General features: G+C 45.9%; 1 protein-coding gene across 2 annotated transcripts in view; it reads right to left on the bottom strand.

Annotated features, from left to right (window-relative positions):
- Positions 1-27,424, bottom strand: part of LOC147706850 (exportin-5-like) — a 2,308,032-nt gene that overhangs the window by 844,785 nt on the left and 1,435,823 nt on the right. For both annotated transcript variants that reach the window (XM_086926017.1, XM_086926018.1), the window contains exon 26: positions 21,695-21,786. In XM_086926017.1, coding sequence (XP_086782143.1) covers positions 21,695-21,786 — 92 coding nt within the window. The remainder of the gene's footprint in view (positions 1-21,694; positions 21,787-27,424) is intronic.

The raw sequence follows: 27,424 nt of genomic DNA, 5'->3' as shown, positions 1-27,424 counted from the left end.
AATGCGATACCTATTGCATTGTAAATGCTTGTTGTTAAAGAAGCCAATCCCGGTTGTAAGGTTTAATTCATAGACTGTCCATGTAAGTAGCAGACACGTGGTCACTTTAATGTTAGGGTGTTTGTGTCTAACTCTTCCTTAGATTATACTTTGTAAAGACTAGCGATACAGCACTTCAGAAATGCTCAGGCACTCAGTACTTTTCAGCCATTTTGAAAAGTTTATATAAATGGGTTATAAGTGCTTAAATTATGTTATTGCATAATATGCAACATTAGTGCTTGAATAAGGACCTCATTTATGTGCCGATTTCTTTTATGATTAATTGTGTTGATGCATTCCTTTCTTCAGATCATGTATATTAAATTACCTTTGTTATTTTGTATATTTTGTTTGCTTTGTTTCCATTTCTAAAGTGCACTGACGCCAAAGCGGAGGTTTAAATGATTCTATAGAAAACAGCGTAAATAAGTAAAATAAAGACTGCAGATGCCCAGTGCTTAGCCCAGTCTGCAATTCAGCTGAGCTCTGTTATAACTAGCTCTGGTTTCAGCCCAAATCCCCGTACTTGACTCTTTATGTTTGTACGTAGGTTTTGTAAGCCGGGCAAAATATTTAAATGCCAAGCCTAATGCACCTCTCAAAATAACGCCCAAAGCACCCTAAACTCTATTACTGCGACTTAAGTCTACTTAACTCTATTACTGCGACTTAAGTATATACACTCCCTCCAGTCAGGATAACTGGCATTAATAGGCTTGGGGTCGACTCACCTCATTCTACTCCACAGTAGCCCCATATGGGGATCAATCATTCTTCAACGTTGACAAGCAATTTTTCTTAAGAAATAAGGGAACGCTCCATGCACATTTTTAGGTCTCGCGGCGTTGAACCGCGCGAAGCGCGGTCTCGCCAGAGACCTATTGTTAGGGATTCTTCTCTCCAGGAGAGGGGACAGGAGCTGGCCGCGCGCTCCGAATTGAACGGGCCACGCGCACACGAAAGCGCTCGCTGTGGCCAGCTCCTGTCTCCTCTCCTGGAAAGCCGTACCATACAGCCACACCTCCCCCTGCACGCATGCGCACACACAGAGACACACACACGAGCGCACCTACACACACGCACACACACATAGACCCCCGCCGCACACACACAGAGACACACACACTAGCGCACCTACACACACGCACACACACATAGAGACCCCCCCCGCCGCCGCCCACATACACACAGGCGCGCGCACACACACACACACAAGCGCACCCTCCCTCCCCCCTACAACTAAGTACCTGTACCAGTTCTGAGGCTACAGCCCCCGGCCCAGGCTGTCGTTGCCTCCTCTCTGACGGCCACCTCCTGCAGTAAGGGGTTAAGTTCAGTCCCGCACACCGTCTCCAGCCCTTCCTGCAGGCACCCTCTCTTCGCCGGGGCCCGGGAGCGCCAGGGCCCCCCCGCCGCTTCTCGTTCACCCTGTCAAGGCTTCCCTTGCTGTGGTCACAACCGATGCTCAAGAGGAATATACGACCCTTCCTTTCATTCTCAACTCATCTACCCAAGGTCTCCACTACCTCCACATGCTGTAGGATACTTTCGCTTTCCTTCCTGTGTACAATGTGTTGACTCTGTAACACCGCCTCTTTCCTCTCCAATTGGCTACATAGCGTGAGCTCCTCCCCCTCTCGTCATCACTGGTGCCCTTGTCTGATTTGTTGAGTACTTTAAGGCCGCCCACTTCCTCTATCACTCGTTGGCTGGTCGTGTCCTTCCCCTTTGATATTCCTGCCCTTTTATTGACTCCCTGTGAAGTCTCAGTCTCCTTCCTGACAGGTGGGTTTAGGGGTAAAATAGTTGCCGTGTATGCCTGCTGAAACAGGTATCCCGTTCTAGCTCTTGCTCACACGGCAGCACTGCTGTCAATGCTAAATTTGCCACTGAGGAGGCGTCAGACAAGGTAACGAGGCAATTGGAGCGTGGCTGTGCCAAACTCTAGCTCACTATTGAAACTCACACTTACCTGGCTACCATGTGGTGTTTTGGACTCCATGGGACTAAGACACCAGGTGTTTGATGAGCCATCCCACAGTATTGTAAAAAAACACAGTTGATGGAAAGAATGCAGAACAATGTCTTACATTCACCCCAGTACAAAGATCTGGGCCTAAATCCATCATTTTTTTGCTCTCCACACCACCCTAGGTCAGACACTGGCTATATGCAAATCAGCCTTGACCCTGTGCCTCATGGGAACAGTCCAGCCAGAACTACCAAGCCATGTCTTTCCTAGACCGGAATCAAGCATCCAAGGACCGGTTTCTGGCTATCAGCCTTCCTCAGCCTGGATAGCTTGACTCCAGTGATGTGGAGAGCCTGGGACTCACGTCTGAGCATACCAGCCCACTCTTGGTGAAAATTGCAAAAAACACAGTTGATGGACAGAATGCAGAACAATGTCTTAAATTCACCCCAGTACAAAGATCTGGGCCTAAATCCATCGTTTTTTTGCTCTCCACACCACCCTAGGCCATACACTGGCTATATGCAAATCAGCCTTGACCCTGTGCCTCATGGGAACAGTCCAGCCCAAACTACCAAGCCATGTCTTTCCTAGACAGGAATCAAGCATCCAAGGACTGGTTTCTGGCTATCAGCCTTCCTCAGCCTGGATAGCTTGACTCCAGTGATGTGGAGAGCCTGGGACTCACTTCTGAGCACACCCAGCCCACTCGGGGTGAAAATTGCAAAAAACACAGTTGGACAGAATGCAGAACAATGTCTTACATTCACCCCAGTACAAAGATCTGGGCCTAAATCCATCGTTTTTTTGCTCTCCACACCACCCTAGGTCAGACACTGGCTATATGCAAATCAGCCTTGATCCTGTGCCTCATGGGAACAGTCCAGCCCGAACTACCAAGCCATGTCTTTCCTAGACCGGAATCAAGCATCCAAGGACCGGTTTCTGGCTATCAGCCTTCCTCAGCCTGGATAGCTTGACTCCAGTGATGTGGAGAGCCTGGGACTCACGTCTGAGCATACCCAGCCCACTCGGGGTGAAAATTGCAAAAAACACAGTTGATGGACAGAATGCAGAACAATGTCTTACATTCACCCCAGTACAAAGATCTGGGCCTAAATCCATCGTTTTTTGCTCACTTTGCCACTGGATTCAAGCAAGCCGGGCTGAAGACGGCTGGAATGCCAGAAACCGGTCCTCGGAAGCTTGTTTCCGGTCCAGGGAAGACATGGCTTGGCAGTTTGGGCTGGACTGTTCCCATGAGGCACAGGGTCAGACTGATTTGCATATAGCCATGTCTGAACTGGGGTGGCAGAGTGGGCTAAAGAACGGTGATTGATTAAACCCAGATCCTTTGACTGGGTGTGAGTGTTTGATTAATTCAGATGCTCCGTCCATCACCACCCTCTTTTGTACCGCTTTTGGCCGCCATAAGTGTGGCAGGGTATGCTCAGACGTGAGTCCCTTGCTCACTTTGCCACTGGATTAGAGCAAGCAGGGCTGAAGACGGCTGGAATGCCAGAAACCGGTCCTCGGAAGCTTGTTTCGGGTCCAGGGAAGACATGGCTTGGCAGTTTGGGCTGGACTGTTCCCATGAGGCACAGGGTTAGACTGATTTGCATATAGCCATGTCTGAACTGGGGTGGTAGAGTGGGCTAAAGAACGGTGATGGATTAAACCCAGATCCTTTGACTGGGTGTGAGTGTTTGATTGATTCAGATGCTCCGTCCATCAACACCCTCTTTTGTACCATATCCCACAGTATTGTGACTGATCCGACCTGTTTTCTTGTTGTTGTTTGTGTTGGGCCTCTTTTTTGTGTTTTTCGAAGACGGTTCACATTATCTTATGATAACGTTACTCATTGTTTGAGCAGTGCTGGACATGTATTCAAGAGTTTTAACTTGGCCAACAGTCCTCTGCCAGGCACTCGCCCGAATGAGATGGAGAACAACTGGCAATGCTGCCACTATCTATAGTATGTTTCCAGGGGGGTCTACAATTTAGGTGTCTGTTGTGTCCAGTGATGCCCTGGTTCCTTACTGGTAATCTCCATTACCCTTTGTCAAATTCGTACTCAGTTTCAGTTTAGAAAGCTTTATTCGGTTTGCATGACACAACCATAAAAGCAACAATAATCAGAGAGAAAAATACATTCAATCACATTTAACATAAAATCAACATAATTCAAGTATATCTGTTACCCTACTAAATTAAAAAGGTTTGAGTGCACATTCCGTATATTTCGTACTCAATCATAGTCATTGCTACATGCATGTCAACGTTGGGAAAGCATAAAGAGGGATATTTAAACAAAAATATTGGGGGTGGGGTGGATTTATTTTCCGCATGCCCCGTGCGTGAGGTGCATCATCAGAGCTGTGTGAATAATAACAGCTGTGAGCCCGTGCGTGAGGTGCATCATCAGAGCTGTGTGAATAATAACTGCGTCGGCCCGGTGCGAAAGGTGCCTCATCAGAGCTGTGTGAATAATAACAGCTGTGAGCCCGTGCCTAAGGTGCATCATCAGAGTTGTGTGAATAATAACTGTGTCAGCCCCGTGCGTGAGGTGCATCATCAGACCTGTGTGAATAATAACAGCTGTGAGCCCGTGCTTAAGGTGCACCATCAGAGCTGTGTGAATAACAACTGTGAGCCCGTGGGTGAGGTGCATCATCAGCGCTGTGTGAATAACAACTGTGAGCCCGTGCGTGAGGTGCATCATCAGAGCTGTGTGAATAACAACTGTGAGCCCGTGGGTGAGGTGCATCATCAGAGCTGTGTGAATAATAACTGCATCAGCCCCGTGCGTGAGGTGCATCATCAGAGTTGTGTGAATAATAACAGCTGTGAGCAACAGCATACTCTTGCACACACTCTCACTGCTCACCAATTCAGTTTGCTAAAAAATGTATGCAACGCATTGTCATACACAACGCCAATAACTCAAACTTTAATGCTGCGAGACCTACTGCATTGTAAATGCTTGTTGTTATTTCAATTGTAAATGCCCGTGAGATTCATGCATTCTCAAAACGCAGTTGTTACCCATTACACATGAAGGGATTTTTAATTTTACAGATATATATCTCGCCATACATTGAGCTGTGTATAACAATAACGTGAGAAATCAGTGAAACGTTGGACTTAGGTTTAGAGAGATTGGACCGGCAGTCTACACATATTAAAATAATTAATCAACAACACGAACATACAGGGTAAGCTCATCTGAAATACATGATTTGCCGTTTTTGCTACGGAGTTGGTTCTAGGTGACCTTGGTTAACAAGATGGAATTTGAGATTTTGGATTATTAGGAATAATGAACGTGTTGAAGGAATAGGCAAGAGACACTTTCAGTGACTTTTTTTTCATTTTTTGTTTAGTTTATGTTGTGGATTTTGAATATTCTATGGAATATAATAACGATGAACGCAGGAAAGGTATGGAAACCAGGTCAGCCAATTAAAGGCATGGTTTGAATGACTTATTGATGAGTAACTGATAGTGATTATGTTGATTTGTTATACATGCACAAAATGGATTACAATAATTACATTGATTGTTTGATCCGTAGCGTTAAATAAACCTGATGTAAGACTATTCAGTCTGAAATGCATTAAGTATGAGCACCTAGAAACTAAACCTTCATGAAAAGAAAGGAAGGCGTAATTTGAAGATTAAACATTCAATAAATGTGATTTTGGCATGATTACAAGAGTTGGAGATTTCACTTGATAAAATACTGTTCAACGTTAAAGAATGATTGAACCCCATATGGGGTCAGAGAGGGGTGCCAGGGGAGCATTGCATTTGGCTCATGCAATTCAACTGTACATACTATTGAAGACACTCCGGATCAGCGAGTGATACCCCATGAGCACCCAACCAGATTATTTTTTAGGGATTTGGAATTATAACAGGGGAGTGCGCAGATCAAGACTTGATTTCAAATGTTGCGTGGTGTAATATTCAGAGATGTTATCATTATGCTAAATAGTGGTTCTACACCTCGAAAAGCCTACCTCTTTCTGCAGTCACTGAATACTTATAAATGTGATTCGTGCAGAAAGAGCAGACTGCAGTTAACACGCAAGGACACCAACAGGATGAGTGTAGGGTCACTGCTCAATAAGCACGAGGTAGTGAGGGATGGGGCGTGCGAGAATGAACGAGAGTGTGAGTGAAAGTTACAATGAGTAAGAGTCAGTGACTGAGGGAACAGATGAGTACATTCGCGGAGTGGCCTGGGAATGAGAAGAGAGAGTAAGTGAATTTGGACAATCAGCGAGTTTACCCAGCGAGAGGGCAACTAAAGACTTGGAGCATTTACGTCACCTCAGTGACTGAGAACAGTGAAGAAAGCCGAGTGGCAGAGCTTCTGCTCCACATACCAGTAATGTGCGCAACTCACGCATGGGTCTTCATCTGGGCGACCAAGGCGGTTAGTGTTTGGGAGCGCACAAGCAGTTGGACTGTCCGAACTCGTTGGAGACAACAATTCAAACATGTTGAACTGGTCCTAGCGGGGCACCGTCCGCTTGGCCTTGCAACTCTTTATTTGATGGAATGTGCGTTTTTTAAACAGCCGAGGTTGCAACCTCTATACAGTAAAATCGAAACATAAAATTCGAAACATCAAAAGCGAGCATACAAATACATTGCGACCAGCATTTAACAACAACGGGCTGGTAGTATCGATGAGTTTTTCGCTTTTCTTGCCAATGCGAATATTTGAAGCGTGGTCGTAGAGTTTAATGAAAAGTACAAACACGTGTATGTAAACGTGAATTTGTATCTTATTTTTAAACATTCTGAGATCCCACTCCTCCTGTTCCAACCCCGCTCTTTCGTCCCCAGTAAATGTGTTTTAACTAAATCTGCGCTAATGCCCTGGGCTCCCCGTATTTCAGCTCTCCCAGTCCGCTGTAATTCCCTGTCTGATAGACTGAAAGGCCCGCGCCGATCAATACACAAACTGCCCGGGGCTATTACGGATCCCCGGACTTTTTAGGTTTCGCCTCGCCGAAAGCTGCGCAAGCAGACTTTCGCGCAAGGCGAAAACTTTTATTTACTAGTATGGACAAAAGTCCCGCCTCTCTGTTCCATTGGCTAGCTCCATAAATGGAGACTAGCCATTGGAAGAGAGAGGCGTCCGTCTTTCAGCGAGGCGATTGGTGGGAGTTTCCGGCGATTTTTCTCATCCTGCCCCTTTGACAACGTCATTGCGGCGGTGGGCGTTTACTTTTTTTTTTTTTGGCCGCCTTTTATTTTGTCATTTGCCCCGATCTCTGGTGAATGCTTGCTGCTGTCCTGCCTTCCTCCGTCCCCCCTCCCGCTCCTCAATGTACTCTCTAATCAGTCTTAAACTGTCTATGATATGCATTATGTCATTGTTTTAATTCGGTCCGTTTGTAATTGGGATTCACATGTGACTTTTTATTCTGGTCCTACTGTAAAGCGCTCTGATGCTCACCAGCCAAGTTCGAGCTGTATAACATCACAAAATAAATCCTTTGGCGCCATGGTGAGGGCCATTTGTTTTGACCGTTCCCTCCTCTCTTTTCTAACACCTTTGCGTCTCTTGTTCAGTAGGTGCCTGAGTGGCAGTTCCCAGCAGATGGCACCAGAGGCTTAGACCTGTGCGACTGGCATCTATAAATGCCCTTCTTAAAATATGCGGACGAGGAATTCTTTGCAGACGGTAATAACCAGTGCCATTAAAATGCAACCTCAAAAGTTTATGTGATTCTTTTATTGTTCAGTGGCTAGAAACATCCCAGTCACCTACATAAATGAATTGCATTTCATTTGCAAGAGCCCGCATGTAGTTAGTGTTCTATTTGGTCAAGAGTCACACACATTTTTCGTTTTTTATAAATGTGTATCACTTAAAAACGTGTTTTGGTTTAGTTCGATCTGCACATTTTCCTTCACGTACACTTTGTTTGTCCATCTGATTGGTGTGAACTACTTTTGTTAGTTTTGAATTACTCTGCCTTGTATTGGTTCCTTGTATTGGTTCTAGTGATGTCGACGATGATGGTTTTCATCAGTGATTGGAACCATGCCATTTGTGGTGATATCTATGACCACATGTGAGGTCAGGCGTTAATGCGTTCGGCAAATTATACAATGCTTGCCAAAATTGATGAATTTTAATGGGATTTGTAACCATAACATCCGTTTAACTGAAGCAATGTAAAGGAATTTTTATGAATTTTCTTAACATTCTTTCATCTGAGTTTTTAGCCATGACTCTCCTGTGATTTAAAAAAAAATCCGTGGCCAAAAATGTCAGCTCGGTCAAAAACAGCGTGTACCCTGCTGTAGTTAATAGAATCGAGGTTCTTCCAGGAAATTGACTAATGCGTGCTGTGATTTCCAGTAACACTATATTTACTTCCAGCGTGTCCGTGTCTTTTCTAAACCACAGTTGTGACTGCAGCTGAGTGTCTCAGCTTGATGAGTGCCATTTGCCAGAGATTAAACTATTGGCATTGTAAATGACAATGCCATTTATTTATCTGTTTTCAAAACCAACACATAAATACAAATTTTGTCATTTACAATGCCAATAGCTCAAACTTTTCAAAAGGCGAAACCATTGCATTGTAAATGCTTGTTCCTGTTTGCATGACAAAGAGGGAACAGCAAATCCTGCAATTGGGATAGATAATCACCCCGTGTCAAATGCTCGCAATCCACATCCTTTCTCTCTCTTCGGAGGGCTCGCTGTCTGTTTGCTCATTCATTTTACTTTAAGGGCTCGGGCCTCCAAATCCATGTTCTCAGTGGGGAAAGAGAAGCAGAGTTTCTATCTGAAAGGAGACCATGCGGGGTCTTAAAACAAGTCATGTGTATCCCCCATGCCCCCCTACTCCGACAGACCGAGGCGCCTTTGAAACATACAGGGGAGGCAAACAAGGCAGGTAAACAAAGCACGGAAGTGAGGCCCTTGGCGTACACCGCTGTCTGGAGGGTCAAAGGGAGGGCTGGCGTGTGTGTGTCTGGGGCAGGACACCGGAGCCTGTGAGGAGAACATGTGCACATCTGTGAAGGAGACGCAAAAGGCAAACAGCATATGAAAGAGCGTCTCATACGGAGGCCCGTCTGGGCTGATCCAGAAACAGGGACATTGCTATATTGCTATATTGTTCTGAAGTGAAATCTGGAGGGACACTCGTCCCGTGTAGCTGTAGCCATAATATATGAATTTCACCAAGTTAGATGTTATTTTTACAGTAGTATCTGCTAAGTAACCCACAGATTCTAATGAAGGCATCTGCAGATAAAAAAAAACAATATCTATACTAAAACTTCGTACGTGCATATATTGCTTGTTTACGTTATCGTGTGCCTTTCCACTGCAGTTGTTAACAGGTTTTAATCCTCAGAACCAGGTGCCAGTAAAGATCTCGCACCTAGCTGGGTCGCACATCTACTTGTATTCCTTACGTACATCATTGGTGGTATGTAGTCTAATTCCCATTGTGTTGTTTGGCACTACTCATTCTACAAAGCCTGGAGTCGCGTCTCATTAACAAATGTGAGACCAGTCACATAAATATATGTTTTGTGTTTTGTCTCTTGTTGTGAGCTTTTCCTAGCCGTTATATACTGTAATGCAGCTTCAATTTGTATGCCCATCAATCGAATTCATCACCTGCTCTATGTTCTGTCACGTCTGACGTCACAGCGAAAGGGAATAAATGACAACTTTGTATCGGCGGGGTGGGGGGTAACAAGTAAACACTTGAAACTTCTCAAACTGTGAACCGTGCCTGCATCTGTTACGGGGAATAGCGGGATCAAACGCATTACAGAAAGTTGACGTCTTCATAACAAGTATAATATAAGAACACCTGGCCACTATCACGATGTCCGTAAAACACGACTTCTCTATTAAAAAAAAGTATAACGTACGTAAAATACAAATGGGCAGATATACACGGTGCTCGTAGCCTTTGTAGACCTGGACCAGCAACAGGAAAATTGGTGACGGATACAATAACCAGCACCGCCTCTCCCCTACCTCCTCCACCGCAGAGGAATGCGTAGGAATGCCTGCAAAAATGTGAAAGAAAAAAAAAATGTCCGGAAACGCGATAATTAATCCCGCCCCTCCCTGACTGGTGACCTGACTCATGGTTGCCATGGCGATATTTCAGAGAATACGCTTGCGACACTGTAAGTCACGTCACAGAGTCCTCGAGAGGGGGATCTCAGCCGGACAAATCATCCAAACAGGGGCATTGTTCAATGGCAGGCCTCCGTTTCGCGAGGCCGGCCAATGGCAGAAGGGGCGTGCTTTCATGCCCCTTCTTGTTTACAAGAACTCTCGCCGCTGCAACGCAGGCTTCGACCTAAAAACAGACTGTATTTTTATGTATTTCAAACACCAAATAGAACAAGCATTTACAATGCAATGGTCTCTGCAATATTATAGGTAGAGCTATTGGCATTGCTCATTTTTTTATTTTTTTTGTATCCCTAAATAAATGGCATTGTCATTTATATTGGCAATAGCTTAATTGCTTGCATATGCAAGACCTATTGCATTAGCAGAGAGAGTGAGGTAGTGAGATAGAGAGAGAGAGTGAGCTAGTGATAGAGAGAGTGAGGTAGATAGAGAGTGAGGTAGTGAGAGACCAAGAGAGTGAGGTTGTGAAAGAGTGAGGTAGTGAGGGAGAGGGATGTTCTGAGATAGTGAGATAGAAACAGAGAGTGGGGTTGTGAGGTAGTGAGATAGAGAGAGAGAGTGAGGTAGTGAAAGAGAGAGTGAAAGTGAGTTAGTGAGATAGAAAGAGAGAGAGTGAGGTAGTGAGATAGAGGGAGAGTGAGGTAGTGAGTTAGAGAGAGAGAGTGAAGTTGTGAGGTAGTGAGATAGAGAGTGAGGTAGTGAGATAGAGAGTGAGGTAGCGATGTTTTGAGAGAGCAAGTCGTGAGATAGTAGTGAGATAGATAGAGTGGAGTAGTGAGGTAGAGGGAGTGAGGGAGTGAGTTAGTTAGAGAGAGAGAGAGAGTGAGTGAGGTAGTGAGAGAGAGAGTGAGGTAGTGAAAGTGAGAGAGTGAGGTAGTGAGATAGAAAGAGATAGAGTGAGGTAGTGAGACAGAGAGAGATTGAGGTAGTGAGATAGAGAGAGAGTGAAGTTGTGAGGTAGTGAGATAGAGAGTGATGTAGTGAGAGAGTGAGGTAGGGAGTGGTAGTGATGTAATGAGGTATTGAGAGAGATAGTTAGTGAGGTAGTGAGATAGTGATGTTGTGAGATAGAGAGAGTTGAGTAGTGAGGTAGAGAGAGTGAGGTAGACAGAGAGAGTGAGTTAGTGAGAGAGAGTGAGGTAGTGAGAGAGAGAGAGTGAGGTAGAGAGAGAGAGAGTGAGGTAGTGAGGTAGTGAGAGAGAGAGTGAGTTAGTGAGAGAGAGAGTGAGGTAGAAACGCTATCTACCAACACATAAAAATGTAGCACTTACCTGCATATCTTAAACAAACAAATAGCAATGATTTACTAGTGTCAGTCCCTAACACCCCCCCCCCTCCATATTACCATATTATTATTCGTTGCTCAAATCCCTTGTTGCAAGAAGACCTGTTCAACTATAACTGTAGGCCTGGCTATCAGGTAGTGCTGTTGTACTATAGAGTGCTCTAACACCGGTAGGGCAGCATCATATAAAAACCTCAATAGATATATGCACTAATGCACACATATAGGGAGAAATGTCCTTTGAACTGAAGCAATCAGTGTCTTATTAACATCCTATTAATTCCTTGTTCAAAGAGAAATGCTTTGATCTTACCCCCGTATGGAATGAGGACCTTTAATGAGATTCGTGTCTACGCTGGAAAGTAGGAAGTCATGGTGAAAAGAGCAACATACAGCAACATATATATTGCCCAGATATAGCTCTCAGCTAGGTGCAAACTATGCAAATACCATATACATAAATATAAATACACATGGATCTGTTAAAAACAAGATTCTCACCTTCGTTTAACCCCTCTCTCTTTCTAGCAGGTTACTTCCTAAAACGCTCACATGCGACGTTTCAGCACAAGATTCATACTGGTCCTTTGTCTATTAAACTCCCTCTACACTTTCCTGATCTTTTGGCCTTTATTACCCGCTCCGCTTCACTCACTATATACACTGATCTTCTTATTATTGGGATGTGTACTGAACACCTTTCACTTAAGCTGGAGACTCTGGTCTCCTGTTAAACCCCTTTCAAGTTCCCTCTTGACTCCCTAATGTTAATTCACATGCCCACTGTGTCGCCCCCTGTAGAGCTTCTACAGCGGTCAGAATTAACCTACTGGCTGTGACAACAGTAGTTTCTTCATACCTACCCCAAATATATTCACATTTACATACATTGTCCCCACCTTCGCTCTTGTGAAGTACAACTTACTCCCTATAAGAGCCGGTGTTGTGTTAGCCTTAGCTTGCAAATTTACGGGACCCCAAAGGTTCATCAAACGCCTTCGACTACAAGGGGGCTGCATGGCACCAGGGAAGTCTTCGTGATCGATCGAGAGTGCTTTGAAAGACACACTGTCTTACACAGAAAAATTGAGGTTCTAAGAAACCCCCAAGGAAAAAAAAAAGGATTTTCTCTCTCTAAAGCGAAATCTTATTGAACAATTGTTGCCTGAAACTTGAGTACCTAAAATCTACCTGTGATCTATGACGCTTTCCTCTTGAAGGGGAGAACACAGCAAAAAGATGTTGAGAGCACAATATCATGGCAACGCTCTATGATGCATAGACCAACAACAACCTTTTCTAGCAACAAAGGTAGTGGCTGACTGCATTAACCGGCTTAGAGAGCCCAACTTTTTAGCAAATGCATCTATGAACCCAGAAGTCACCGCCAACACTCTTAGCGAACACAATTCATTCAACAGCCATCTACATCTTGGGAGAGTCAGACACTGCACTTTATTAACAAAGTCTTGCATTTTAACAATTCAAAGTTTGAGAACAGAGGAGAGATTTATTTTTTTGGTGTGCAATGTGTGTGTGGGGGGGGGGCAGAATGTGTGGAGGGGAGGGCCGGTGTATGAGTGTCTCTCTTTTCACACAACTGAGAAGATCAGAGGCGCAAATGCAGGCAGCAGGGCACCCATTGGCGACGGCGGGGCTGTTTCGGGCAAACAGTTCCAAAAATAGAAGCTTCCCGAGCCATTTCCATACTAAGTGTCCCAGGGCAAGCCTATGCATCATGAGAAAGCCTGTTTTCTGAAACGACGGAAAGGTGGCAACTTTCCCCTCATTTGAGGAGCAGCATTAAGCAGAAATGGTATGAATGCGACGGAGGAGGGCAGAGGGAATGGGGGGGGAGGCAAGCGGACCCGAGCAGCTCCTGAAAGCGCTGTTTGCTCACCTTCACTGCGGTGCTGCGAGGAGGAGGCTCTCCTCTGGACCTTCACTGCGGGTGAAAAAAAAAAAATTGGCGGCCGCAAGCGTCAGAATTTTTCGGAATCGGGGGCGTGGTTTTGTGGTTCTGAGTGACAGACAACGTCACTGTCTAAAGAACAGCAAAACTTATGCCCCCAAATCCGAAAAAGACGGAGCCTATTCGGAGGGACAGCTCTCTCCTCCAATGGCTGGCCTCCGTTTAAGAAGCCAGCCAATGGGAGAGAGGCAAAAACAGAGGCGGGACAATAGTCCAACACTAAGAAACATTAAATCTCGGACTTCCGGTCTGCCGATATTACCTCGACCTAAAAAGGTCCACTTGAACAGCCAATATGCTTTTTCCACTTAACTATGAACAAGCATTGGTCACATAAAAATGTTTTGAAGAAAAACGTGGGTAAGTATCCATGTGATTACCTTGAGTTACTTTAGGTGACAAACTTGGTCTGGAAGCCCGTCAGGGGGACTAGCAAGGTCCTCAGAAACAGTTACCTCAAAGGAAAATGCAGTCTTCAGTTTGCTCCAGACAAATTTGCCTCCTTTCCATGGACTCCTATGGAAGTGGTCCTGGTGAAAGGGAAACAAGATGCTCACAGATGCAATGCAGTCGACAGGAGTCTTCCTGCAGCTACTCTTCAGTTCACAGGCTTGTTGAGGTTATCCGAGCAACAGGGGTAAACATCCTGCGAAGTTCTCTCTGTCTTCGCAGAAGTTCAGTCGCCTGGTATCGCGGTCATGGCGGAAATAATTCTTAGACGTTAACTTGCCTTCTAGGTGACCAAGCAGCACTTCTACAACACCCCCGGGTTCAGCAGACTCAGGGGCAACTTTGAGCTGCGGGTTCTGATCCCTTGTGCTGTACAGCAGTGAGGAGAGGTGGTTAGATATGGGCTACCAACTTGCCCCAGCAGGCTTTTTCAGCTGTTATGGCCCTGTGCTGCAAACGGGTCAGCCAACTCACCCTTGAGGTCTCTTGCTTTAGCTGGGCTCGGGAAATGACTTCTCCACGAGAAGGACACAGCAGGCACAGTCCCTTCTCCTCTGCTACCCACCAGGTGCAGTCTATGAGGGTGCATCCTCTCTTTGTCAGGTACTTGTGCAGCATGACAGTCCTTCGCTCTTCTTCTTCAGTCCGTCAAGATCTGAGTTCTGGGTGCCAGTGGTGCCCTTTTAATGCCCAGAAAATGCCCTCAGCGTGGACACGGTCAGTAGCCAATGGACAACTGGGTTCCCTCCCTCTCGATGACAACTTCCTCTAAAGTGTGGCATCTGGCTATCCCAATATTCTCCATTCTGCCGACTTCCAACATGGCAAAACCCCTCTCTCAGCGTCCAGAGCTACCTAGCCCAAAAGAGAGGTGTGGCTATCAAGGGGGCTGCACAGCCCTGAAAAAAAGTTGGACAACTTGCTTCCAGGCCTTGTCCCAAGTGCTGGCCTCTCTGCCTACACAATAAGCAGCCCCTCTCACATATGCTTGCTAGTTGCTCTTCAGAGGCGGCGTCCTCTTTGAAGCTCGCCTTTTGGGCCAACACCCTGTGCTGCTTCCTGCCACAAGGAATTAACACTTCCTCCAGTGGCAGGCTTCTATTGTTACCTTTCCTGGGAGTCATTTACCGTCTCCCCAGGAAAAGAGAAGGTTGTCTGTGAGGACAGTCTTCGTGTGCAACCGTAAACTGGCACTGGATATCTTGGGCAACTAAAGTGGCAACTTCTAAAGTTGCACTTTACCCACCAGTGACTATAAACTGAATTAAACTATTAAATAGGATTTAATGCCCTGATTCTTTTGACACCTTACAGTATCCACTCTAATAGTCCCAGTCAGAAGTTAGCAAGATGTCAGCTTGTAACACTGTACTTTCCTATGAGTTTACTAGTCTTACTACAGTATTAACGACAGTTGAGGGTTTATACTGCTGCAACAGGTAAAAGTACAAATTCCAACTGTTAATATACAGCACCCTGCGCCTTAGGGTTTGACAGGCCTACCCTTAGGGGCGATTTTATATTAAAAAGGAAGAACTGTGAGACATGGTCAAACTTGGGCGACGCTAGGCTTCATGATCGCTAAACGTAACATTGCACAAAAATGGGGGGGCGGCTGACCGACCACTGTTGGAGTCTTGGTGTAGAGACATGGATGCCACAATGATCACAGAAAGAGCGGACTCTATATAAACAAGAAATGCCCTGGGAAATGGACCAAGGTGTGGTCGGCCTGGAACACTTATAGAGGGGATATATGCAAACCTATTGCTGATGTAGACCTAGATGACTCGGAGGATGATGAACCTGGGGAAGGTTAACAGGGTGGGTTTTGAGTTGATTTATTTTAATGTTCTAAGTATATACAAAATGAAACTGTACATTGAATATGTCATGTCCGGATTTGTCATGGAAAGTATCTTGTGGATCCTTTTATATATGGAAACCGCTGTTTTTGTACACGTTGTAAAACCAATAAAAACATGTTTAAAAAAAAAAGGAAGAACTGTGTTTGCCATTACCTTAAATGACAAAGTCAAGTTAGCAGTTTAAAACCGTTTTTTCATTCAGCATGGCAAAACAAGTGCTGCAGTCCCTGAGGGGATACTCTAACTTACAGGCCCTGGGTACCCCTGGTACCATATACTAGGGACTTACAGGTAAGTTAGGCTATGTCAATTGGGTATAGGCCAATTAAACACACACCATTTAAAAGGAGAGTGCATACACTGAGCCCTGATTAGCAGGGCTCAGAGCATTTCAGAGCCATTACAGCAGCACCTAGTAGTTAAAAGAAGGAAAACAGGGGGAAACGAGTGGGGGTGAAACCTGCAAAGAGACAGTTTCCTTACATCTATACTTAATATAATAAAGAGAGAGCCCAAACCGTTGAGGCGGGTAATCTCAGGAACCACAGCACCAATCACAACACCCAATACAGCGTTGGAAAGGGCAGTTACAGCAGAAGGACATAGGCTATGCAGACACCCACCATATACATTTAAATGGTAAAAGAACCGTGCCAGCAAAGTAGTCCCTTGTGGGCTTGTCTGCGTTGTGCTGTGGCCGTGTGTTGGGGGCGTGACAAACGCTGGGGGCGTGTGGTACGTTCCGCCGTTCATGCCATGTCTCATATCGTGTGCTGGGGGCATGGGCGTGTGCGGGGCGCGGGATTACGGAAAAAAAAGCGAGCGTTGTGCCCAATATTTCATTGTTTTTTCTTCCCAGGTTCTGTACATTCCAGCTCCGGGTGTTTACCCTGCTCCCTTTAAATACCCCTGCACCCCATAATCATAACCCACCCTTAATCCTAAAAATACCCCAACACCCTTAAACACTAACCCATCTTAACCCTATAAATTTACCCTGTACCCCAAAACCCAAACCTAGCCCTGAACCCTATAAATACCCCTGTACCTCAAAACCCAAACCTAGCCCTGAACCCTAAAAATACCCCTGTACCTCAAAACCCAAACCTACCCCTGAAAACTAAAAAAAACCCTGTACCCCAAAACCCAAACCTAGCCCTGAACCCTAAAAATGCCCCTGTACCCCAAACCTACCCCTGAACCCTAAAATACCCCTGTACCCCAAAACCCAAACCTACCCCACAACCCTAAAAATACCCCTGTACCCCAAAACCCAAATCTAGCCCTGAACCATAAAAATAACCCTGTATCCCAAAACCCAAACCTACCCCTGAACCCTAAAAATACCCCTGAACCCCAAAACCCAAACCTAGCCCTGAACCCTAAAAATACTCCTATACCCCAAAACCCAAAACTAGCCCTGAACCCTAATACCCCTGTACCCCAAAACCCATACCTATCCCTAAACCCTAAAACTACCCCTATACCCCATAACCCAAAACTATCTGAACCCTTAAAATACCACCCAAAAAACATATACCTCAGTACCCCAAAACATATACCCCTATACCCATACTTACCTTATCCAAACATTAAAAAAACATGCTTTTACCATTCATGCCTTTACAACAAATTTCGTTGTAAATGTATGCGTGGTAAAAGCATATAAAATGTAATGCCATGCGCTATAATGGCATTGCGGAGTCATGGTACTTTCATAATGAAAGTATGCGGAAAGAAAGTTGCGTAATAATGGGTGTTTACCCTCCTCCGGTAAGTACATAGTTGGCACGGCGGCCCACATCTCCAGCAACATACTCACATTTTTTCAACACCGATTTGAAAAATGCACAGGTCTCTCTCATCGATGGCCAGCACCGACATACACTTTTAGACACACCTCCCGCCACAAGTTCTAGAATTGCGAACTTTAGAGCTGGGGAGCTACGCTCGAATCTCAGCATCAGCTCAACATCCTGTGATTCCAGGCAAATCGCTTTGTCTCCCCGTGCCTACCACAAATTAATGTGTTCTTCTGTAATGTAAATTGTGCTCATGCCATGTTGTCGAGTTTGCGCTATATAATATTGCAAGGAAAAATAAAGTAGGGAAACTCGAGTTCACACACTACTGAACGCGCACTCTTAAGTGCATCAGCAGTGCACTGTGAATCGGAGCGTTTTACAGGCCTGTCACAGATAAGAAATGCTATCAAAACGAAATCCCACAAAACAATATACTACTGGCCGGCAGCAATTCATAACGTCGGAACGGGCTGCTAGTTTACATATAAATGGACAGGGGTGGTTTCAGAGAATTCTCCAAGTACCCAGTAGCACCACCCAATTTGACTTAATCTCTTCAATCTCCCTTTAACCCTTGCCTAAAAGACTAACTCAACCAATGACCCTATTATATATTTTCAAACACCCATCTTATGATAGGTATACTTTCGAACAAGATAACTCTGCCCAGCATCCCTCAGAACTGCAAGATGCAGTGGCTATTAGAAAAATAAATCCTAAAATGAGCCTTACCACCGTAGTCATACAACTCTTGAAAATTAACAACTGTCCAGCCTATAAAAAGTTCACCCTGTGGAAACAAGTCTCATTGCTCCTGTTGTCCTGGTGTAAATTTGGTGTTTAAAAACTGAGGGGCTGATTTAGAGTTTTGCAGAGAGGGTACTGTTGCAGCGGCGACGGAGTACCTAGTGTGCCAAACTAAGACTCTGCCTGGCCTCCTAAATAGATAGGCAGAATTTAAGTATGTCAGCGGTGGAGACTACTGTCTCTGACATACTCCTCCGATGGCCTGACCGAATAAGGTTTATGTAAAATTTGGCGATGCAGCAGTACACTCGATTAGAGTGGGCAGCCAAATGGCCAGTTTTTACTGCCAGGGCAGTGAACTTCAAAATGACCCCCTATACCATGGGCGGAAACTCCTATGGTGTGAGAGTCATTCATTTTTGTATTTTGAAAAGCAACATCCCACTATGGGATTTTGTTTTGGAAAATATAAAACATGATAAAACGTTGACATGCAGCACCTTCATTTTGACTGTACCATCCTTCTAACATTGACAGGAACCAAAGTGACAGCGGTTCCTGCCAAGGTTAAGAGATGTTCGCTGGGCTGGCAGACATCTCTAAATTTAGCTTGCAGAGTACCCTCGGTATGAAAATAAAGGACTCTACCATAGCGAAGGATTTAACTCCTTCAATCAGAACCCAAATCACCCCTCAGGCCTGACTTAAAGTTTAGTGAAGAGGTACGCGGTCGCAAATGTGACAGATTTCCAATCCACCTTATTACAAGGCCCATAGTATATAATGCATTTGTAATAAAGCGGACAGGATATCCATCACGTTTGTGGCGCAGTAACTCCTCTGACAAACTCGGAATTAGGCCAGAGTGGTTAATTTTCAGTTTGGTGGCTACCCTCCTGCTTAACTCATGGTTCCCGCAGGCAATTGAAAGGTAGGGGAACCGCAAGGCTTCCAACAGCAGAGCTTCAGCTATCTCCGCCAATAGCAACCTTTAATCCTAAGGTCAGATCACAACCAAATCAGAGTGGAGGTCAATCTGTTCTTTTTTGCAGTCAGTCAAGAGGTCTTTATTCGATTCACATCATAAAAGACAAATACATATATATTTAAAAACGATTCATTTTGCATATAAGATAATAAATACATTACATTTAAAAACAAGTTAAGAAAAGTATTACATTTTTAAACATTGATGAACGAGAAGACCCCTTGCTACATAATAACAGTGCTACTTTAAACAAATAGTCATAAAAACTATATAATAAAAAAAACATCATTTGCCAAGGTTACGGGTTCGGATTGACCACGCCCAACTCACAAATTTTGCTACACCAATAGCGATGGAGGGGGAAGTATCAGTTTTAAGAATCCTAAACGCTGCAAGAGCGGAGCTGGTGCCTAGTAACCGACAGACTGGTAAAAGCCAAACTTTCCTGGGTAACAAATACATAGGGCAGCAGAAAAAAAGATGTTCAATATTTTCCACTGCTGTTACACAGAAGGGACACTTATCACTACCACCAGTAGTCCAAGAGTGCGTAAGCCCCCGCACAGGTAACGAGCCTACTCGTAGTTGGTGGTACAGTTTGCGATCCTTTGGCTTGGTGATTAAGTCCCAATAAGCTTCATATTTAGGGACATCTTTTACAACCAGAAATTCCAGTGTCATGGTAGGACCATCAACCATAGCGGATCTCCTCTCAGTAATCCAATGCCAGTAAATATCTTTGAGTGCCTTCTTTGAGGGAAAGGTCGCGCGTGCTGGATCAACCCATAATGCCTCCAAATTTAGATTTTTCAAGAGCCTCCTGAGGTGACTAAACCAGGGTACCCTGTGAGACCCTTCAAGACCCCTCACATCGTCAATGGCCTCAGCGAACAAGGATAATTCAGGTGTAGTCCACAGGCGCCGCCAAAACGCCAGTGGTCTATACCATACCTCATCCTCTATGGATTTGACACCTAGGTCAAGCTGCAGGGGTAAGCAGGGTGTCGATTGTGGGAGACCAGTTGCCATTCTCAGGAACCTATTCTGAGCCACCCTCAAAGAGGATAAATCACTATACCCCCACAGTTCGGCACCGTAGATAGTTGCAGGAATTACCTTGGAACCATAAATTTTAACCAACGGTGCCATGGGTTTGGTGAGAGATTTTGCATACTCCTTCAATAAGGCTCCCCCAAGTTGCGCGTGTTTCAGGGTCATAAGATCCATTTGAGGTTTCCAGCTCAAATTCTCACTTAATGTGACACCCAGGTATGTAAAAACCTCCGTTTGATCCAAAATGGCGCCGCTCATTGACACCTTGGCCTTCACAGCCTTGGGGCCTCGCAGAACCATGAATTTGGTCTTACTGACATTCACCTCTAACTCGTGCTCGCTGCAGAAACACTCAAAACGGGCCAGGCGGACTGCAATCCCTGCCTCGTTTTAGAAATAATAAGCGTGTCGTCCGCGAACATGAGGAGGGGAATTTTCCTTCCAGCAAGGGTGGGCGCATCCGTTGGGTAGTTAGAAAAATACTTGGTCACCCCATTAATAAACAAAGAAAAAAGGGTGGGGGCCAACACGCACCCTTGTCTAACCCCCTTAGCTACTTTAAAACTATCAGTGACTTCCCCTGGACCACCCCATCTTACTTTGTTCTTTTTTGTATTTTGAAACTCATTTTATTTAGCAAGGATGTAGTGAGTAAAAACGTGTTGCACAGAATTATCTCAAATTGTAAAAACATTTCTACAGCCAAATTATAAACTACATTTGGATGCTGCTTTTGAGGCAATGGTTTGGCATTCATTTATATTCATTTGAAGAAAACTGACATCACCAGCCAAAAACCTTTAACCAAGCTAATACAATACTGAAAAGGCTCAAAATGCAAGGCAAAATCTATGAAGGCAGACTTTCTCATTGCAAACTCTTCTCTTCATCCCCACCCCGTTAAATGGTTTACTCTGAACAAAATTAACTTTAGAAAAGCTTAAATGACTTCATCCTCCAGCGCTAGTTATCAATGTCAAATTTTCTGCCTGAGTTTTAGAGGTTTGGTCCCGTTCATAAAGTTGTTTGAAACAGGACTGCCCAGTAACACATGCTATGTATTCACTGATCCCAGGAGAGATACACTGTAAAACATTTTTTGCACACTGCGTTATTAACATTTATTATGCCTGAAGGGACTGTCTGCGGATGGTCAACAGGATAGCCAAAGGTTACATTTTTGTGATGAACTGAGGGGCCAAACAAAATGGGCACTACGAAATGTAAATCAACACCGTAAAAAATATTTGTGAAATATGGGAGAATGTAATACGTGTTCTACTTTCTAACCAACATTTTACAGACTTACTGAGGAATGTTAAGACTTCTTCAGTGAGTTGATAAACTTGTTCTGGATCAATGTTCTGGCAATTGGAGTTTTCAGGTACAGTTCCTTCTTTGCTAAAATAAGCAAAACAAATATACAATTCAGGACAATTGAATGACTGAAAACACACATAAACCTACAGGCTTAGAGAATGAAATACCACCTCAGAAATGAGAATAAGCTATGGAGTTTTTGGGGTGACCCTATGTTACACCTGTTGAGGGTGAATACAATTCTGATCAGTTTTTAATATGAGGCTTCACACACCTACATTTTAGACAAGAGTAGTGTGAACAAACATGTTACTCTAGCATCACCGATGTCTAAATATTGCTTTGCACATTGTACACCTGGTGCAAACAGACAAAGCTACTCTGGCTGAAGGAAAAGGAAACACAACTTATCAATACCACCAGCTCAATGTTTTTTGGAGAAATGTCCTCTGGGTGGCTTGAAAAAGCTGAGCCGTCCTGCCCTGTTAGTTGTTTTGGCATGCCCTGTTTTTTCACAGTGAACCTGTATCTGGACCTTGACAAGGCATTGTAGCACCAGTGTAGTCCAGATGTATTGTCAATGGCTACACTTTGCTGATTGTGGCCTCTTCACACACTGGGGGCAAGCCTATATTCCCTAGAAAATACCCTCCTGCAGTAACCAGTGGAAGATGAGGAGCTGGAGTGCCCAGCAAGAACAGAAGCAGCCAATGACCAACAGAAGACCTGCAAAATGCCAAGTTGACTGTGATGAAAACATTGTGTGCATGTAGTGTAGGAATCCTGAAATATATCTACTTGAAAGATTATTGGCTAAATCATCTTGAATAATTTTATTATTAAGAAAGATATAAAAGATGACATGTTTTGCTCCTGGGTATTACCCGTATTTATCAAGGTGAAGTAATAAAATGATTCAACTTAACCTTCTTAAATAAAAATAATTTCTTATTGCGTCTAGATGCTTGTTGAATACAGCAAATGAGCTATAGTGAAATGTGTCAGGACAAGTCTGATGACAAGGTGATTTGAGACAACTCCCAAGTGTTATTGCAGTGCTCTTTAGATTTTTTTGTATAACTTTTCTTAGAGAAATGCTAAATATTAACCTAGGAAAGACTTACATTGTAACATTTGGCAAGTACAATTTTGGCCCTTAATGCCATCTGGTAGAAATCGCTTTAAAACAGTAAAAACATACATGCATCTTAATCTAACTGTAGTCGTCTTATTTCAGATCCTTCATAGACTTCTCCATCAGCAATCAAATGCTCAAACTCACTCCACATCTAATATCCACAACCTTCCAAACAACTTCAACACATGTATGGAAAACCGTGTCAGCGCTCATGCTTCAACTAAAACATAAGACAAGACAAACACATCAGCATCCTTGAACTCTAAAGACAATGCTAACAACACACACTCCATTCGCAGACATGAAAACATGCAAGAAAATCATGACACTCAACGACTTTGTGCTTCTGAACTTCATTAGATTAACAAACGGGTCACTCATCACATCAGCCACAACCAAGTCCTACCAAATCAATGAAGTTGGCAACAGAATCACAATGTTCAACAAGACAATCAAGCACTGCATCAACCACCGGCCTTACCTTTAATCCGAAATTGAGGTAATAAGTGCAACGCTATTGACTGAGTCAGTCAAAAGACACAGATCAGACTACACATTGACAGCACACAGCCTGCTTCTCTTCTTACTTCCATCTCCCAATTCTGCAACCCACAATAGTCATCCACCTAACCCATGCCTCTCACAGACATCATAGGTGCTCGCAACTCCTTCAAAGTTCCTTCCTATAACTTCATATTGCATCAAAGCTAATCATCTCCTGCATGATCACTTACTTATATTACAGCTGCCGAACAGAGACAACTACTTTAGAATTCGTAAACAATAACCTCTTGACCACAAACAACAATGACCACTGCATCCTGATATTATCTGACCTCTTAGCTAGCTTCAGCACTGTCCGGGCCACATCCACAACCAGAAAGCTTGAACAGGATTCAATGGCATCATACTTCACTGGTACTCCTAACTATCCAATTGCAACCAGATCGTTCACTTGGGTACCTCCAGATCCTAGAAGATCCCTATCATCTGCAGTGTCCAATAGTTCCACCTTTGTTCCTCACAATGTTCAACCTCTACATGAATGCCCTTGCGAGTCTACTCACTTACAACATCATCAAATGTATCAATATCATAACATACAACTCTACTTGAAAGTCTACTCCCTCGCATCCCATGCTTCAAAAGGAAGAGTTACTTACATTCGGTAAGGATATATCTGGTAGAGACACAGTCTAGCCGCAGAGTCCTTAACTTAGATTATCTCCCCCAGGCGTCAGACTGGATCCAGAAAATCTTTTTTCCCCCAGCAATACCTCTGCAGGCCGGGAGGCCGCGTCACCTGGCTCCGTCCTGACGTTGTCCAAGGAAGTGACGTCAATGGAGCCAGATATACCCCTCCCGGCGTGTTGACGTCAGTTTTCTAAAGGAAACTTTTCCGCGCCACAATGCGGAGCCGTGCAAAAACTGCGAAGCAGAGGAACAGTGTGTGTTAAAAAAGAGCTAAATCGTTGAAACAACAACGATAAGAAAGATAAAAAAAGAGAAACAATAGGAAGTTGAATAATCACCCAGTACCCGGAGGGACTAAAGGGAGCCCACAGAGCACTTGCTGCAAGCAAGGGCCCAACAAACTGCCAAACCGTGACCCACCTCGAGGGGTAACGGCCGCGGCACAAAAGATATGACAAGCCAGGCACAGCTTGTCACCATAGGAGGGAAATTAAAAGAACCACCATATTGAAGCAAAATGTTGCAAGACAAGTGACTAGAAGTGAACGATCACCAGAAAGTTCACTACACACACCCTCCAGAGATTAAAGGACTGTAGCATCAAAGAGAACCCAACCTAATAGACTGCCATAGAAAGAAGGAGGCACAGGCGTGGGCAGTGGGTGGGAATTAAAAAACAGAACAACTCCACGCGTGAGGAACACATGTGGAGCAACATGAGAAGGCAGTGAAATGTATAGACCTCAACCACCTAAAAAGGTAGACGGAGTGGAGAGCAAAAGGGCTCGAAAACGGAACACTCCCTGAACCAAAGGAAGGTGCGAGAACACGCCACCAACCAAACACTAGGATGGAGAGGAGGCCGAAGGGCCCCACGCAGAACAAAACACCTCCTACCCCAGTGTGGGGTGCAAGAGCACAACACCGGAAGACCAAGGCCACCAGAAAAGGTTGGGCTAGATGGAAAAACACCATATGAAAAGGCCTTCGCAGAGCGGGGAGGATGGGCGGACGTTAAGGAATCTGGGGCTAGACTGTGTCTCTACCAGATATATCGTTATCGAAGGTAAGTAACTCTTCCATCTGATAAAGCCATCTAGCCACAGATTCCTTAACTTAGAACAGATAACAAAAGCAATACTCCATCGGAGGAGGGTCTGCGAAACAACCACCAAGTTCCATGAGAACATATTCGTCAAAAGGTGGATGAGGGGGGCGTGGCTTAGGCGGCGATGCAGTGAGACGTGTCCCTGAGGAGCTCCGGTGATCCGCCGCCTTTATGAGCAATTAAACCAGAGCTGGGGTGCTATAAAGCGGCCCCGGGGGTGAAGGTCGACCACTGCGACTTGGGGCACCCGTGGGGAGCAGCGGATTGCTTGGCGGCGCAATTACGGGCTGGCAACGGCCGCGAACGACAACCCTGGGAGCTGAGCCTGCCATTTTGTGAAGCCAGAAGGAGCAGCTGGACCCGCGCCCTGCGGGCTGCTTGGGGTCCCCGCCCGACGAGATTGCTGCCCCCACCGCGAGCCTGGTGCAGGCTGTGGGGTACGGACTGGCAGTGGTGCACTGAGGGCCTGAAGCGGCGGAGCTTGGACGGGAGCTAGCTGCGGCAGAGGACGACAGAGAGGTGTGGTGAGAGGCGACGGTGCAGCCTGGTGAGGCCTTTCCCGCGGAGTACGCTGCGACGAGACGGTGGCCGCCCCTGCGGCAGGTGCTGTCTGGGGCGGCACGAGAGCTGGTGCACGGGCCGGCCTTGGTCCGCGGCTGCCCGGAGGGGCGGTTTGCTAACTGGGGCCGGAAGACTGCAAGGCGAGAGCTGGTTCTCGGTGTGGGCCCTGGTGGAGGTCCTTCTCACCCGCTGCCTGAGTGACTCGTCTGGGCCCTGACACAGGGGGGCCAGCGGTGCCTGGAGGAGGCGAGAGAAGAGGGCCTTGAAGTAAGTGGCGGGCCCCGAGGGACCTGCAGGTAAGCGCCGCCATTTTGAGACCCAGATTTGACTTTCTGTTGCCCCCGGAGACTGGTGTTGCAGCTGGGGCCCCCTTCCTCCACCTGCACTGCTACCTTGGGGCTTGAAAGGAGTCTGGGGGTGGTCTGGTGGTGCAGTGGTGGCGCTGAGAGGGCCTACACCCTATAGTGTGAGGAGGTCAAGTGGAGGCTGCCCTTGAAACTGGTGAGCTGGGGGTGTTGTGGATGCGGCCAAGATAGGAAAGCAAGGAGTGGCGTGAACCGGAGCACCCCCTCTATTAGGACCCCCTGCTGGGCGGCCCCTGCACATTGGTCTGTCTACGTTGCGGTGCATGGGGTACTGGTGCACTTTGGGTCTCGTGCAGTCGCTGGGGGGCTAGCCCTGGTCTTGGTGAGGCGCCTCACACTGCCCGGGTTGGGGGAGGAGGCGCCTAGGGAGAAGCTCCCAAGGTGGGGGGGGAGAGGTTGTGGAGCAAGTGGATAGCGTGACCCCTGGACTAACTTGCACAAACTCCTTGGACATACTGAGCTCCTTGATTGCTTACTGCAGGGGGGGCAGGGGAGGTCCATGTTATTTGGTGGGGAGGGCTGGACCTCTGCATAGCGGCTCCCTGAATTTGATGGCCCGGGAGGGGGGTGGACCCTGGGGTTAACAACGTCCTTCTTGTGGTCCCGTCTCTGGGGGGTTGGGGTGGATAGAGCCTCTAGGGAGGTTGTACTTGAGTCCTGGGAGGTGGGGGGGGGGGGCACTGCGCATCTGGTCCTCTAATTGCTTCCTTAAATATTGATAGATAGGACTTGCGGCGTTTGGGGCTGGACGGGGATCCCTCCCTGGCACACAACTCCTGGCAGATACAGAGTGCGCTGCTTGGCTGCCGGCCCGCCGCAGCAGAACTAGCGATGACTCGTTCCAAAGGGGGTAAAGCCGACCAGGTGGCGACCCCCAGGGACAACTCTGTTGTGGCAATGTGGGGTAAAGTAGGCCAGTCGACGACCGCTGAGGGGCCACCGCAAGCCGCTGGGGACTCAATGCCAGTGACGCAGGCATTTATGACCTCCTTCATGTCTAAACTTAAGATGGAAATTGGCTCCCTGCGATCTGAGGTGCACTCCTGCATGCGGGAACTTCGGAAGGAAGTCACCGACCTGGGGGATCGGGTAGATGGGCTAGAGAAAACGGTGGACGCCCACACAGAGGACCAGGAAGAACTGTGTCAGCGCCTGGCAGCGCTGGAAGAATAAAACATAGAGCTACAAGTCAAGCAGGAGGACTTGGAGAACCGGAGTAACCGGAACAACCTCCGTATCCAGGGGGTTCCTATTGGGGCAGAGGGGAAGGACATTATGACCTATGTGGCGCAACTCCTCCATGAGGTCTGGGGGGATGAGGACGCTTCCCCACTGGCTTTGGACCGAGCCCAC

The sequence above is a fragment of the Lissotriton vulgaris genome, chromosome 6 (genome assembly GCF_964263255.1).
Source record: "Lissotriton vulgaris chromosome 6, aLisVul1.2, whole genome shotgun sequence".
NCBI classification, from domain to species: Eukaryota; Metazoa; Chordata; class Amphibia; order Caudata; family Salamandridae; genus Lissotriton; species Lissotriton vulgaris.
The sequence above is the reverse complement of the archived record's forward strand: the minus strand, read 5'-3'. Positions and strand labels throughout refer to the sequence as shown.